Source organism: Neofelis nebulosa, chromosome 16 (assembly GCF_028018385.1).
Source record: "Neofelis nebulosa isolate mNeoNeb1 chromosome 16, mNeoNeb1.pri, whole genome shotgun sequence".
In the NCBI taxonomy this organism is placed as follows: Eukaryota; Metazoa; Chordata; class Mammalia; order Carnivora; family Felidae; genus Neofelis; species Neofelis nebulosa.
Window position 1 is genome coordinate 46,715,407 of NC_080797.1, and position 15,700 is coordinate 46,731,106.

Here is a 15,700-nt window from a genome sequence, read left to right on the forward strand (position 1 = left end):
CGTGGCCTGTAGCTGAAAGCTCCCGATAAAGAAGCAAGCTTGAAACCCGGCAGCAGAGAAAACCGTGAGAGGACATTTAGACTTTCACCCTGTCTTCAGGCGGGATGCCTGTCTAACCTAACCTGGACGTATGTGCACCTGAGCTCTCCAACACAGGAAATTCACGAGCTTCCTGCCTCTTCCTCTATCTAGCACTTCTTCCTCATCATCACTGCAGGATGACTCATCTTGCAGCTGGAGGACCTTGGGGCCACCCCCATGGGACCTTCCAGCAAAGGGGGCCAGCCTGTCACCGCAAGTCCCTTCCTTTGGTGTGGGATGGTGGTCAAGAGAGGGAGCCCTAGAGTCCTGTTCTATATCCTAGTTACTTAACCTTTCTACGCCTCAGTTTCTTCATCTGCCATAGGGATAATAGTGCCTAGATTGCAAGGTTATTGTGGATGAAATGTCAAGTGCATCTGACATGGTGTCATGGGTCCCTGAGACCACCTTCAAGTTCAGTGATTCACTAGAACTACTCGCAGAGTAAGAAAGCCGTTATACACATGATTACAGTTTATTACAACCACTGGATGCAATTAAAGACTGGCAGAGGTAAAAGGAGCACAGGGCAGAGTCCAGGAGAGACCAGGCATAAGCTTCCAGTTGTCTCCTCCCAGTAGGGCTGTAGGGACAACGCAATTGTCCAGCAGCAACGTGTGACAACACATATGAACGACTGTCAGCCACGGAGGTTCACCCCAGTCTTGGTGCCCAGGGTCTTTACTGGTGGTTTATCACCTGGCCCGGAGCACCTCCATGGCTGACCTCACTCAGTCTCTAGCCCCTCCAGAGGTCAAGCTGATACAGCCTGGCCCAGCGGCCCCGCCATGGATCATCTTGCTAGCGTGAACTATCTGACTCGGCCCAAGGCCCCAGATAAACAAAGACAGTCTTATCAGACAGCATATTGCAAGGACTTAGAGGTTATCTGCCAGGAGCCGGTCAGGGGCCAGACCTTTCTTTTAACATGAGAGATTTCAGCATCCCGCACCTGCTGAGACACCCTTTACTGCACAGGCACACAAACAGCACCCAATGTGGTTTTTTTCTTATGTGGGACTGAAACCAGGTAGCTTCAGACTAGCATCTATCTTTGGTGGCTAGTACTGTCCCAGAGAACTTTCCATTCCAACCCTTCTCTTACTAGTTGGAGGGCACCCTTACTCCCCATTCCTCTTTCATTACAGAAAGACTACCACTCAAGTGGCGTTCCTGGGCTCTTCCCCTCCCTGACTCCTCTCCCCAGGAAAGGCGGGGACTTTCCAATTGGTGGCTTTGGACAGCTCCGCCCTCCCTCTCTCTCCAGCTGTCCCTCTGTGGAGAGGTCACACAGTGACACACACACAAGCAGCTGTCCGCCCCTACCAGCACCTGTGCTCAGAGGCAGCATCATGTTCAGGGATGAGGTCCTAGCAAGCCCATGTGGCTCACAGACCCCAAACCACTTTCTCCATCAGCTTTATCAGTAAAAAAAAAAGTGATAGAAGTGATTCTGTCTCCATTTGCCCGTGCTCCTGTGTCAATCCCTCAACTGGTTCCTGATGGAGGCAGAGAAAAGAGGGGTGACCTTGATTAGCTCCCACAAACCCCACACCTAGCGTTGAGAAGGTCATGACTAGGTCCCCCTCAAACATCTGCCACCCAGGTCCCCAGGCCCTTTACCATGCCCCCTCCTCGGGATTCCCTGCCTTGCACACTCCAGGCTGCCCAGGACCCTCTGAAAAGTGCTGGGCCAGAACTAAGCACAGAGCCTTCCAGGCGTGGACTTGGGCGTGCCATCACAGGACAGCATCTCCCCATCTCTTCTCAGAATTCACACGAACGCCGTCGTTTCTGAGCAGCCCGATTAACACACTGAACCTGCAGTAGACGCAAACCTTTTCCACATGAGTTAGCATCGGGGCCAGTTTTCTTGTACAAAACAGTGGATTTTTGTTTAAGTGGGTTCTACGCCCAGTGTGGGGCTTGGACTCACGACCCAGAGATCAAGAGCCCCATGCTCTACTGACTGAGCCAGCCAGGCGACCCAGCAGTTGATTTTTTAAACTCTTCTTAGGGGCGCCTGGGTGGCGCAGTCGGTTAAGCGTCCGACTTCAGCCAGGTCACGATCTCGCGGTCCGTGAGTTCGAGCCCCGCGTCGGGCTCTGGGCTGATGGCTCGGAGCCTGGAGCCTGTTTCCGATTCTGTGTCTCCCTCTCTCTCTGCCCCTTCCCCGTTCATGCTCTGTCTCTCTCTGTCCCAAAAATAAATAAAAAACGTTGAAAAAATTTAAAAAAAAAAAATAAATAAATAAACTCTTCTTATATTTGGCCAATCAAGTCCTTCTTCTCAGATACATTTGTACGCACCCCCAAACAGCCGTCCCTCAGAAGATTTAAAGGCATAGGAGTCACCCCCCCACACACACACACAAAACAGAGCTCACCTCACCAAGTTCAGTATGCCCATTTCATCTACTCAAGAAGCAAGTCCTTAGCACATAAAGTTCCTCATATACTACAAATTGTTTAAAATGAGCACAGCCTTGGGGCACCTGGGTGGCTCAAACAATTAAGCATCCGACTTCAGCTCGGGTCATGATATCACGGTTCGAGAGTTCGAGCCCCGCATCGGGCTCTGTGCTGACAGCTCGGAGCCAGGTGCCTGCTTCGGATTCTGTGTCTCCCTTTTCTCTCTGCCCCTCCCCCACTCATGCTCTGTCTTTCTCTGTCTCAAAAAAATAACTATTAAAAACATTAAAAAAAAAAAAAAATGAACACAGCCTCTGAAGTTAGATGTCCCCAGGCTCAGATCTCAGCTCTACCACTAATCAGCTGTGTGACCTTGGCCTACTTCTCCTCTGTGAGCTTCGGTTTCCTCAGAATCCCAAAGTGAAGGTTATAGTTAGTACTTGCCTTCAAAGGGCCCAGCCTGGTGCCTGGAATACATCATATTCTTGATAACTGTAAGCTAGTGGCAGTAGCTTTTACATTATTTACATTATTATTTACTTTATTACATTACATTATTTGTAGTATTTACATTATTATTACTTCAGCTAAACCTTCCAAGGGAGAAACGGCCTGAGGCTAAAATAGGGGTACAGCCCTTCAGGGTGGACGGTGACGGATGGACCATCCAGCAGTGGGAGATTTGCAGATGTGCAAATCTTGTTGGGAGAGATTTTATGACACAGGAGGACAGACAGGGCCTCAAGCCAGGAGGACAGTGGCCTGGCTGCGCTCAGGTGCTGACTCTGGCCTCCAGGCACCCGGCTTCCGCTGCATAGGGGAGAATCCCCATTGCATGGCAGCATTTGGGGGGTGGGGTGGGGGTGGGGGGACCAGAGAGAACCTATGTGACTCACTGAAACAAAGTCTCATTGGAAACGAAAGGCACGGTGACAGCTAAGGGACCCCCACGTCACCTCTGTGACAATCTGGATCCTCCAGAACAGGTTCATGAAGAGCCTGATGTGGTTCCAAAGGGGAGCGGGATGATGACTGCCACGGACGACAGGAGGTGAACTGTAGTCCTGTCCCTTGCTAGCATGGAGACCTGGGGTGAAGGACTCCCCTTCCTGAGCTCCGCCTCCCCCTGTGCACAGTGGGGAAGTGACACTTGCTTCCAAGGGTGCCTGTAGAAGTAGGTGGGGTGGGGTGCGCACACCGCCTGACACGCGCCCGGGGGGCCGTAACAATTCTTGCTCCGCGGGTCAAACGTGAAAGCCAGCGGCACTGCTTTATAACCCACTTCGTGGGGGTGGAGTCTTAGCACGTCTTTGTGCATCTGCGCACTAAGCCCTTAGGACCCCGCCCATTTAAGCCCAATAAGCTCTGTCGATCTGATTGGCCAGACGGCAGACGAAGCGCAGAGGAGGGACAGGTGGGCACAGGCAGCAAAGAAAAGCGAGTTATGGCAGTCTAACGAGGAAAGCGGGCAGAAGAGCCCACTGGACGAGGATAAGAACTACAAAAGTAATCGGAGGCCAATCAGTGCACGGGAGAACGATCCACCCCTCTCGGTAGACCATGCAGCAAGTAACGACCAGGAGAGCCTTGAATCATTAAAAGAAAGGTAAATCTGTTCAACACATCGGTTTAAGAAGATTAAAAAAAAAAAAAAATCATGTTATACATTTGAGCAATATTACCATGACAAACAGGAAAACAGTTAACGGTGAAAGTTACAGGTGTCTGAAAGACTGAGGATTGGGTGCCTCCTGTGATGCTGGGCGAACGGGAGCTTCACCTAAAGAACATACTGGGGTCTTTTCGCCTCTCAGCAAGGTGTTATTGAGGTGGAAGGAAAGCAATGGGAATGGGGAAAGGGTAGCAAATGGAGAGGGACTTAGGTTGGCCCCTCCATTAAAAAACAAAAAAGAAAAAAAAATCTTCCACTTGGCCGCTCGGCCGCAAGGAGGCCTCAGTTTGCCTGGATCTTCCTGGGACTGGCCAGCGCGTCGCGGTTGGAGCCCAGCAGCATGCGCTCCAGCCGCCTGCAGTGCTCCCGGAGCTGCTTCTCGCGGGGCAGCAGGAAGGTGAGGACCTTATTCCGCACGACGCCGCGGTCCTCCTCCTCCCTGAGCCGCTGCTTCACGCGGGCCGCCTGCTCCTCCTGCTGCGCCAGCGCCCCGTTCAGCTCGCAGAAGGCGACCTCCAGGTCACGGATGGCCTGCAGCGCCTCCTTCTTGAAGTCGGCCAGCTCCCGCTGCACCCCGGCCACCTTCTGCTGCAGGATCTCCAGATCCGCTGGCGGCGGGAAGCAGGAAGGCCACGACTGAGGGAGGGAAAAGTCTCCGGACTGGAGGCCGCTCTCCACCATCTTCTTCCCTTGTAAAGTGTTCACCTTCATGAGGATGGACCCAGCCCGATAGAGTGGTTCCATGGTCTCTCTTCCCGTGGGGACAAAGAGAGGGAGCTAAGAGACCCGTCTGGTCAGGGAATTTTGGGGGGCTAGAGACATAATCATTTGGAGTGGAGAAACCCCACGCATTGTGACATCGGGGCCTCTCCAGCCAACCAGGAGGAGAGCCACAATCCATTCATTTGCATATTGTAGCTTCCTTGGTTGGTTATCCAGGGTTTGTCTGCTCGTCTACCCAAATTGTCTTCCTGTTACATGGATTTTCATCAAGTCTTCAATCACCCTTCCAAAACCTGAGCTCGATCTCTCCGTGTACCCGAGAGACAAACCAAGGCCCAGAGCAGGGCAGTAAACAGGCCAGAGCAAGGCAGGCCAGGCCAGGCCCCGGGGGGCTGCCAGGTATGGGTTCTCTCCCTCCCACACATCGGTCTCTGGACTTCAGTACCTTGCAGGGAAACCGGCTTCTCTGACATCGCCAAGGTTCTCAGATCTGCACAGCCCTGCCTTTAAACCTCTCCTGAGGCACTCACTACCTTCACCCTCTTTTTCTGACCTAGCACCTTGTCCTTCCAGGTCTCAATGGCACAGTAAATTCCAGAAAGACGTTGTAAGAAATATGCCCACTTCTACCTCTAAAATGCTAAAAATAAATAAATAGAAAGAAAGAAAGAAAAAGTAATTTCCGATCCCAAATCCATACTGCTATAACGATGCCAGAATTCTAGATAATCTTAAAAGTTGTGAGGCATGTACTTAAGAGGTTTTGATGTGTGGTCCACAGCAGTGCTGATTCAGTTATGTGCAGGGTGAAATCGGGTCACTCACTCATTTATTTGACAAGTGCTTATTGAGTGCTTACCAGGGAACAAGTGTGAGAAGAGTCCGGGGGCCCCACTCCCTGCGCTGCCGGATCATGCCTGAAACGTTGACACAGATGAGAAAACGCATACAGAAGGGTGAATCTCACACGTCTTACCTGAATCCTATAAGAAGGGAAAATGCTCCTAACTAGCGTGTGCCAGTTTGGTCAAGAACAGACTCCATCCTGTGTATCTTGATGTCTTTCCCAGACTTCTCTCCTGGCCTCCAAGTCAGAACATGTCTCCAGCAGCGTGCCTCAGATCCAATCTGTCCAAAGCTCGGCTGCCATCAAGTTAATGACACCACCATGGGGTAGCACCCACACGAGAAACCAGGGATCAGACTAGACCCCTCCTCATCCAAGTGGCTCTGGGTCCTCTTGACGTTATCATCTCTGAGCACCCTAGAACCCGCCAGACCTCTGGCGGGCCATCACCTATAAGCTGTGTCTCTTTGGCAGATGACCTCACTTCCCTGAACCTCATTTTTCTTATCTACAAAGTAGGGATACACTTCAGTAGTGTGCAGCTCCCTGGGCAGAGGGGTAGTGGAGGGGAGGCTCCGATTTACAACTGTTGCCAATGGTGTGACTACTCCCACGATGGCTGCTTTCCAGCTACCAACATGATCTCGCTGGGTAGAGGTGCACACTGTCAGCTCTCATGAGCACCACAGGACCCATGTTGGGGGTGGCTGCCATCCCCAAGGCGTAGGTGCCAGAGAGGGCATTTTGCAGGGAGGTTTATGGCTACACTAGGGTAGAATTTTGGACCTCAGGATAGGGCAGCAGCTACAATTATTGAGACAGAATATTTGGTGAAAAGAGCACCGTATCGTTAGCAGTCAGGAGATCAGAGTCTGAAACTGCTGGGTGACCACAGGGCAATCACCTGCCTCCCTTCTCTGAGCCTGTTCCCTCTGGGATAGTGTGAGTAAGTGCTCCTCTGCAGTCTCTGGTTCTCAGAGGCACACAGCCCTTTCCTTTAAGCCAGTCCTGAGGCATTTACCACCTTCTCCCTTTTTTTGTGACCTAGGACTTTGTCCTTCCAGCCTCCAATGGCACCCTGAATTCCCTGAGGACTGGGAGCGTGCATTTCTCATCCTACACACCCTCAAATGTCCCGCCTGGTGCCCTGCACATAATGGCACTCAGAAAACTAGATGAAATGGGATTTATGTTCAGAGGTGGCCTTGGAATCCCACGACTCCCCTAGCTTTCCCTCTGACATGGCGGCACCTACTGGCCTGCGCAGGAACAGCATGCTTTTATTCCCCTACCTAAAATCCAGCTGGGGGCTGGGGAGATAAAAACAGGCTGCTCTCTTGTGGTGTATTCATTAGGCGTGTGTGCACAGGTCGGGCACATAGTAGGTTCTCAATGAAAATTTTTGTAATCAGAAAAAAGGAAGAACGTGTGTCTTCTTGTTTTTGTTATTTTTTTACTGGTTTGGTTTTTTTTTTTTCCTGTTTGTGCCTGTCTCTCTCTCTCTCTGATTTTGATTCTCTGCCTCTTTATCTTTATCTCCCACAGGGAATGGTGGAAGCCCTAACCAGAACTACGAACGAAAAGTAGCAAAAGTTAAGAAGACATGGCAATTTCTCGATTTCCCTGGTGCTTTATAATGAGCTTTCAGTTCATTGCTTCTCAGCACCGACCAGGGAGGACTGCTTCACATGAGCCTCAGCAGAGGTTGAGGACAAATGAAGACCCCAGGCTTGGTGGCCTCCTGAACCTTCGGAGCATCCTCAGCAGGGACGAGTCGATGTGCACACGCTCTGAATGTTCTCCTCCCCGAAGGTCTATCGTCCAGGCCTGTGACTTCCTCATGAGTTTCCTTCCAGTCAGATGAAAGGAAGAAGGCAAATCTATCTGATCCCTTCAAGATGTCAAGGGCAAGGGCTTCTAGCATCTCCTGGAAGGCATTTCTTGACCTCTGTCAGGAGGGTTTCCCTGCCCCTGGTCTGTTGCAGTTCATAGGCTCCCAAGTCTCAGAATAATGGAGGACAGGCAGGTGGGGTATCAGCCCCACAGAGACCCATCCCCTGAGAATAAGACAACCCAAATGCGTAGGGGCTCAGGAGTGGGCGTGTTTCAAGAGGTCCAGGGTTAGGCACCACGGGGTCAGAGCACATTCCTGCTGGGCCCTGCCCCCCTCTTGAGAGTGGAAATCTCATGGACCATCAGCCTTCCCCAGCCTCCGCCATGTGTCCCCACCCCATGCCTCTGCGTGTGAAATAAACTCGATTCTCTCTTTTTTTCATGTTTATTTATTTCTTTTGAGAAAGAGCATGCATGCGCATAAACAGAGAAGAGACAGGGAGAGAGAGAATCCAGAGCAGGCTTTTCACTGTTAGCGCAGAGCCCGATGTGGGGCTCGAACTCACAAACTGTGAGGTTGTGACCTGAGCCACAATTGAGAGTTGGCCGTCCAGCCGACCGAACCACCCAGATGCCCCTAAACCTGGATCCTTTTGAAGACTGGGAAAAGGGACACGACACAGGTGCACTCCTTCATGTATGCCCTTCAAAGTGAGGGAACCCTCTGAAGCTCCTCACATCCCCATTAGTCATCAGCTAGGGTCACATTCACAGCCCTGTTTCTAACCCAAGCATTGGCTGGGGAATGGAGTGCTTGCAGATGGCTCAGACTAATCACGGGTCCCCTGCTGGGTGGGGGCTGAGCCTGGCCTCCCTGAAGCACGGGTGTCCCAATACAAGGACTACATTGGGGTTCTGTTCCCCAGTGGGATGGGGAAGATAGGTGACCAACTGTGGCTTCCACAGAGAATGCTTATATTTGAAGAGAAAACAGTGAGGGGCACGTGGGTGGCTCAGTCGGTGAAGACTCCGACTTCAACTCAGGTCATGATCTCACGGTTTGTGAGTTCAAGCTCCGCGTCAGGCTCTGTGCTGATGGCTCAGAGCTTGGGGCCTGCTTTGGTTTCTGTGTCCCTCTCCCTCTCTCTCTGCCCCTTCCCTGCTCGCTCTCTTTCTCTCTCGCTCTCTCTCAAAAATAAACATTAAAAAAAAATTATAGAAAAAAGTTTTTTACATACAACTTCTGAAGAGAAAACAGAGAAAGGACCATGCATAATTCCCCCAAATGAACTACTCATGTCAGCTTTCAGGCAAAATGGAGAAACAGTGTTCTAGGAGTTCCTGAAAACTGGTCTATCTGTCCCCACCCCAAGAAAAAAAATATGAAAAAAAGAAAACAGAATTAGAGCAATCTCTCACAAATACCAAAGAGCATGTGGTTGGACATTTCTATAGCAGAGAGAACAGCGGTTGGTCCTATCTAGAATATTCTTTTCCCAGAATTCCCTGGGCCTATGCCTCCCTTGGTGGCTGCTGGCCTGGGTGAGGATGTGGGCTACACAGCCAGTGTCTCCCCAGATGCGCTCCTACCGAGAATAATAATCTTAACACAGTGGATCATAAAATCCCAAAGAGGCTCTTCCCTGTGGCCATCCACCTGGCCAGCCTTCCACTCATCCAGCCACCTGGGCGCATATTCGGGGACATTCGCTGAGTACCTGTCCTACGTACACTAAGCCAACAAATAAGATAGAGAAGACCCCTGTTCTCAAGTCACTGGCATTTCAATGGAAGGAGACAGACAGTAAAGTGAAGCAATCAATAAATAAGGTGATTTGGGCTGGTGCTAAGTGCTCCGAAGGAAGTAAACAGGCCAAAGTGACAGAGGGCCTGGGGCGGGGGCGCTCAGGGAGGGCTTTTGTGAGGGAGGGCACGTGGGGTGAGGCAGGACGGGGAGAATGCCTGCCAGGGATGGTCAAAATGGAAGCACGGGTGGAAAGGTGTTGAGGCAGGAACGGGCTGGAGGAACTTAAAAGGCCCAGGTGAGTGGACGCAATGAGGAGGAGAAAGGAAGGCCCCCACTGTGGGGACATATAGGGTGGTATCCCCAGTGTATCCCCATGCAGCGTGAGGGCTATCGAGGGTGGGCTGTGTGCGCCTTCCAGCCCGGGAGCTGGTATTCCAGTCTGAGGAATGGGGACAAAGCTGGGATGGGGGCAGGGACCAGGATCAAGAACCAAACTCAGGGCTGTTCACCATGATTAATTAACCTGGAGCCAGAGCCCCAAGGCGCAGTGCTAAAAATACCTGCTTCCCTCTGAGACGTGGCAGCTGCCACCCAGCAACTGTTACCCATCGCCATTTGTCATAATTTGACACTGATAAGGAGTGTCCACGGGGCTGTGTGTCTGCAAGAGTCGGACTCACCCACAGTCCACCAGCCAGCTGGCCCTCAGACACTGCCCATGGCATTTCCTACCTGAACGCTTCTCCCATCCCTGAGCCCCGCCTCGGCCACCCCTGCAGGCGCCTACCACCTGCCCACCGCCTGCCGAGCTCCCTTCCCCTCCTGGAACCCGAGTGGACCCGCCTCCAGGGGTGGGAGCCAAAAGCACTCTCTAGAGCAGCAGCGTATGGTGGGATGCCATGTTTCACACCACTGCCGCCCTGCAACTCGGATCGGAGCCATCTATCAGAGGTCCTGCCAGCCCAGGGCGGCACTTTAATTAAAATATGTAAAACATCTTGGTGGGAGTGGATCTAAAGATGCAGGAGTGGTCCTTGGACAGGAGAAATGCAGGCGCCCCCCCAGCACCCTGGCGGAGCTGGCCCTTCTCCAGCCCCAGAGGCCTCGGCCTGCGCCAAGAGGGCTCCCAAAGCATGCTGGGGCGTGGTAACGTCTGCCTCACACCATCCACCGCTCCACCGGGCACAGAACTCAGCTGGGGCAGAGCATCCTCGAGAAAGAGAGTCCCGCAGAGTCGGCAGGCCAGCACGGTGGCCCTGAGAGCATGCCAGGAAGGGCCTGATATCACCCCAGTTGAAATATCCTATCCCCGCCCTCAACATGAATTTCCTTAAACGACCCCTCATGAAGCCAGTACCTGGACATTTATATAAACTATTTAGCAAAGCCATTTCTATTTCCTAGACTAATAATCTCCTCGGGTTTACTCTTCACTCAGATGGCCTTCTATGTCGACAGGAGTCATGGGCTGTGCGATTTAGGCATGAGCAAGCTCTTTTGCATAAAGATCAAATCGGAAAATAATAGGCCAAAATTTTTCATTCCAATCTTTTCTTAAAATGAGCAAACACCATTGTGTTAGGCATCCTTCCTTTCCCCCATCACTGAAGGCATTTGCGATTATTACTGAAACGTCAGAACCTGCACAAATATTGCAATACGTTTCCTGTGCAATGACACAGATCGTGGGGAATGTTGAGGGCTTGGGGGAGGCAAATTGGACCCTGACCCCAGACGGAGAGACTAGCAAGCAAAAACAGGGCCTCTGGGAGCTCCTGTTCTGGGGAAGCAAGGGGCAGGGATGGGGCCTGGAGGGGAGTCTGTGGGGAGGGTCAACAGATGCCCAGGAGGGGTGATGGGGGTATGGTGTTGTGTCAGCAGATTCTCCTTTCCACCTGCAGCCCTCCTGAGGAGAGCAGAGCGGGAGGGGCCCAGGGGCTCTAAAATAACCCTGCACTAAGCTGAGCTGAGGCTCCCTGCAGCCCATACCCCTCTAGCCAGGCCTGACGTCCTCAATGAGGGGCTACAGTCACTGCCTGCATGCTGGGATGCCAAGCTGAATTATATGAGCTTAAAAACCAAATCCCCTCCTTCCTGGGTTACTTAACTGTCTGCCTGGCGAGGCCAGGGGATTACTGGTGACAGACACCAGGCCTGCCTGGCTGCTCCAGACAGAGAAGCTTTGATCACCTGGAAAACTCCAGACACCAGGACTCCTAATGATGAGTAATGATCTCAAACCATCGGAAAGTTACCCAGCATACCATGCGGGGGGTGAGGGGGGACACACTGCTTCCCATGGAAGCCTGGGCCACAGAGACAGGGTGCAGTCATTCTGTGTCCTGGGGAAGAGTTGGACCCCACTCCCACCCCACCCAGGGTCCTGCCAGCTCACAGATGTGGCAGGGTATTTCTGGCTCTGGGCACTTGGCTGCCACAAGGCTTGGTTCGGGCCAGAGTTTGTCTTTAGGTCAAGAGTGCAGCCTCCTTGTGGCACCTGGGCAGCTCACCCGGTTGAGCACCCAACTCTTGATTTTGGCTCAGGTCATGATCTCACGGTTGTGGGATGGAGCCCCACGTCAGGCTTCGAGCTGAACATGGAACCTGTTTGGGATTCTTTCTCTCTCTCTCCCTCTGGCCTTCCTCTCCCCTGCTTGCATCCTCAATCTCTCTCTCTCTAAAAACAAAAAACAAAAAACAGGGCAGCCTCCTCATTCATTCATTCATTCACATATTCAGCACACTTTACTAAGATGAGCCAGGCAGGTGCTAGCTGATCAGGCAGAAGATGGCTAAGATGGGGATTCTTCCTGAAAGAACTTGGGACCTGCCGTGGAGGCGGCCTAGCAAATCCAGCATCACAGGCTTGGTGACAAAGGGCCTGACAGAGGGACTTCAGTGCTCAAGACCACCCAGAGCAGGGGACTCTAAGTTAGAATGCTCCTTCTCCTAGGGACAAGGAGCCGGCTGAGGATGGAGTTTGAAGATCCCAGGCCCCTCTAGGGTTCGGGTTCAGTTTGATCCTGTGAGAGCCCCCAGCCCCAAGTTTTACCCACATTCCTGCAACTGGGACTTCCTCCAGTTCGGAGGTTGGCAGGGAATAGGTCAACCATGAGTCCTCTGTTTTGACTTAGAAACTTAAGCCCAGTGATTCTCAAACTTTGGCATACATTATAGTCTTTGGGGGAAAGCGCTAAAAGTCATTTTTTGGGTCTGGATTTAACCCTTAAGAAATTCTAATTCAGGAGGTCTTGGGAGACTAGAATTAGGATGACCAACCCATTTGATTTGCCCTGAGCCAGGGGGGGTTCCTGGGTTGTGAGACTTTCCATTTTAAAACCAGGATGGAGGGCACCTGGGTGGCTCAGTCAGTTGAGCATCCAACTTCGGCTCAGGTCACGATCTCGAGGTTCGTGGGTTCGAGCCCTGTGTTGGGCTCTGTGCTGATGGTGCATAGCCTAGAGCCTGCTTCGGATTCTGTGTCTCCCCCTCTCTCTGTTGCTCCTCCACTCTGTCTCTGTCTCTGTCTCTGTCTCTCTCTCTCAATAAAATAAAATAAAATAAAAATTCAAAAAAAACATTCAAAAACACTCAAAAAGCTTAAAAAATAAATTAAACTAATAATAATAACAAAACCAGGATGGTTCCAGTAAATCTGAGACAAATCATGCTAGCTGGGGCAGACCCTGTTAGTCTCTGCCCAATAACATTCCTTTGTTCCTTGGGTCACAGAATTTTTTATTTATTTTTAATTTAATTTCTTAATTTAATTTAATTTAATTATTGAGAGAGAGACAGAGAGTGCACAAGAGCGGGGGAGGGGCAGAGAGAGGAGGAACAGAGGATCTGAAGCAGGCTCTGCACTGACAGCAGAAGGCCTGCTGCAGGGCTCAAACCCACAAACTGTGAGATCATGACCTGAGCTGAAGTCGGACGTTTAACCGACTGAGCCACCCAGATGCCCCCACAGAATTTTATTTTGATAGGCAGTCATATATTCGGGGAAGGTGAGCCATCACTCAGCCCCAGGTGGTGAACCAGGACTCATTCAATAATTCCATTCCCCTTTGCTACTGCCTCTGATCCACTTCATACCAATGAGTTGTAAAGAGAAGACTTACGGAAAAGTATGATATCTGATGTAAAAGAGTGAGACGCAGAGAGTGGCGGAGGGGGTCCTGCCCCTTTTTCTTCCTTGGATGAAGTTGTATGAGAACACGATGGCTGGAACTGTGGCAGCTATTTTGCAGTCAGGAGACAACAAACCTAAGGATGAGCAAGTAGATAAGAAAGAGCCCCTATTTCTTATGACATAAAACATCAAACCTCAAATTGTCTACCTCCAGTCTAGTTGATATGTGATTAAATGTCTTGCTCAAACAACGGTCATCTGGCATTGTGTTCATTGCAGCCAAACACATCATGACTGTTACAGAGGGCCTCGAAATGAATGTTTTTAACAAGAGCCCCCAAATCATTCTGATGCTCTCCATCAATCTAGTTAATCCAGTGGTTCTCAAAATGTGGTCTTTCTATCAGCACCTGGGAGCTTGCTGGCAATGCAAATTCTCAGGCCCAACCCAGACCTTCAGAATCAGACACTCTGGGAGGTGGGGCCCAGAAGTCTGTGTTTTTAACAAGGCCTCCAGAGGATTCTGACAATTGCTAGTTTAAAAATCATTGAGCTAATCAATACCTGAGACTCTACAATACTAGACCCCCCCAAAACTTCTGGCTGAGGCTTTTATTTATTTATTTATTTTTTAATTTTTTTTTTTTTAACGTTTTATTTATTTTTGAGACAGAGAGAGACAGAGCATGAACGGGGCAGGGGCAGAGAGAGAGGGAGACACAGAATCGGAAGTAGGCTCCAGGCTCCGAGCCATCAGCCCAGAGCCCGACGCGGGGCTCAAACTCACGGACTGCGAGATCGTGACCTGAGCTGAAGTCGGACGCTTAACCGACTGAGCCACCCAGGCGCCCCTGGCCGAGGCTTTTAAACTTAACCCAGGTCCCATCTGCTTCCTTATTTGTAAAATAAAGCCATGTGTCTTCTCAAGAGCCTTCTGTGGTGTTTCCTCTCCCTCCCTAGTTCCTTCTCCAAAATCTTGCACCAGTTGAATGGTTTGGTTCAGATTTACTGACCTATGTTATTAGCCATGTGGTGGTAGGAGCAGGAGGGAGGTCTTTGCGGTCAGAGCCGGCCAGGGCAGGAGTGAACGCAGTAGGCCCAGCTTCCTGAGGGAGAGTGGACGTCAGTGTCCCTAACCCCGCGATCCCAGCTGAGCGTGTCCACCCACCATGAACGCCCACTCATCAGTCGTGGCATTGCACAGCGGTGGCCCAGGAGGCGAGGAGGAAGGGTGGCCCAGCAGTTCTACAGTCTCCTCCTTCCCCAGGGAGGCCTGCTTCAGCCGGCCTTTTATATACCAGGGCGTCCCCCACTTCTCCACATCATGAGTTACTCAAACCCCAGCGAGAGCCCAACAGGCAGAAACTGATCAATAGACTTCACGTTGTGAGGGGAATCCATTCTCAGTGAAAAAAGAAATGAGAAAATCCCTAATTGCACTTCCTCATTACAATGCTTTTTTCTCAGCATTTCACGTGTGCTCCTGAATTTTGTTATTCTTCTTCGTGACCGAGTACCCTGTCGAATGATTCTCCTGTAAGCATTACGTCATTAATGACAATTTACTAAGAATAAAAAAAATCATAATCCCTACCACTAATCTGGTGCTTGCCGTGGGCCAGGCCCAGGGCCCTCTCAGGCACTATCCCTTGAGGTCGAACAGCCACCCGCCCAGCAATGTTACCCAAGGCTCATCTTCGTCCCGGTTGAGTTAAGTGTGAGTCCTACAGCAGTAGCTTCCTTTTGTCCAGCTTCCGCTCACATTTACCAAATAAGGCTGAAATGCCATAAAATATGTAAACATTTGCACCACTTCCACGGGAGGGGCTGGGCTGGCCGCGCTGCCGACATTGACCTGCCAGCCATCAGCCCCCCCTGGGATGGCGAGAACAGCAGTCATCAGCTGAGGTTCTAAAAACCAAAACCAGGGGCGCCTGGGTGACTCCGTCGGTTAAGTGTCTGACTCCTGATCTCGGCTCCGGTCACGATGTCACAGCTCATGGGATCGAGACCCCTGTCAGGCTCTGTGTTGACAGTGTGGAGCCTGCTTGGGATTCTCTCTCTCCCTCTGTCTCTGCCCCTCCCCTGCTCGCTCTCTCTCTCTCTCTCTCCCAGTAAATAAAGTTTAAAAGAAATTAAAAAATAAAAATAAGAACTATATCCAGCACGTGGAAGGCATCCAGTGGTCTTGAAATGTGTGGTCAGAAAGTGAGGGATGTGCCAAGTCTCGCCTGGCTGGTCTCTGGTCATGGGT

At 51.2% G+C, this 15,700-nt stretch overlaps 1 protein-coding gene and 1 long non-coding RNA gene across 2 annotated transcripts; one reads left to right on the forward strand and one right to left on the reverse strand.

The window, feature by feature from the left end:
- The first annotated feature begins 3,492 nt into the window (after window positions 1–3,492).
- On the forward strand, window positions 3,493–8,003 carry LOC131497807 (uncharacterized). Its single transcript, XR_009255168.1, has 2 exons — window positions 3,493–4,098; window positions 7,280–8,003. It is a non-coding gene; the product is annotated as an uncharacterized LOC131497807 (long non-coding RNA).
- On the reverse strand, window positions 4,104–4,993 carry CCDC182 (coiled-coil domain containing 182). Its single transcript, XM_058704382.1, has one exon. The coding sequence runs from the start codon at window positions 4,906–4,908 to the stop codon at window positions 4,447–4,449; it is 462 nt and encodes a 153-aa protein (XP_058560365.1). The 5' UTR covers window positions 4,909–4,993; the 3' UTR covers window positions 4,104–4,446.
- Window positions 8,004–15,700: the final 7,697 nt, after the last annotated feature.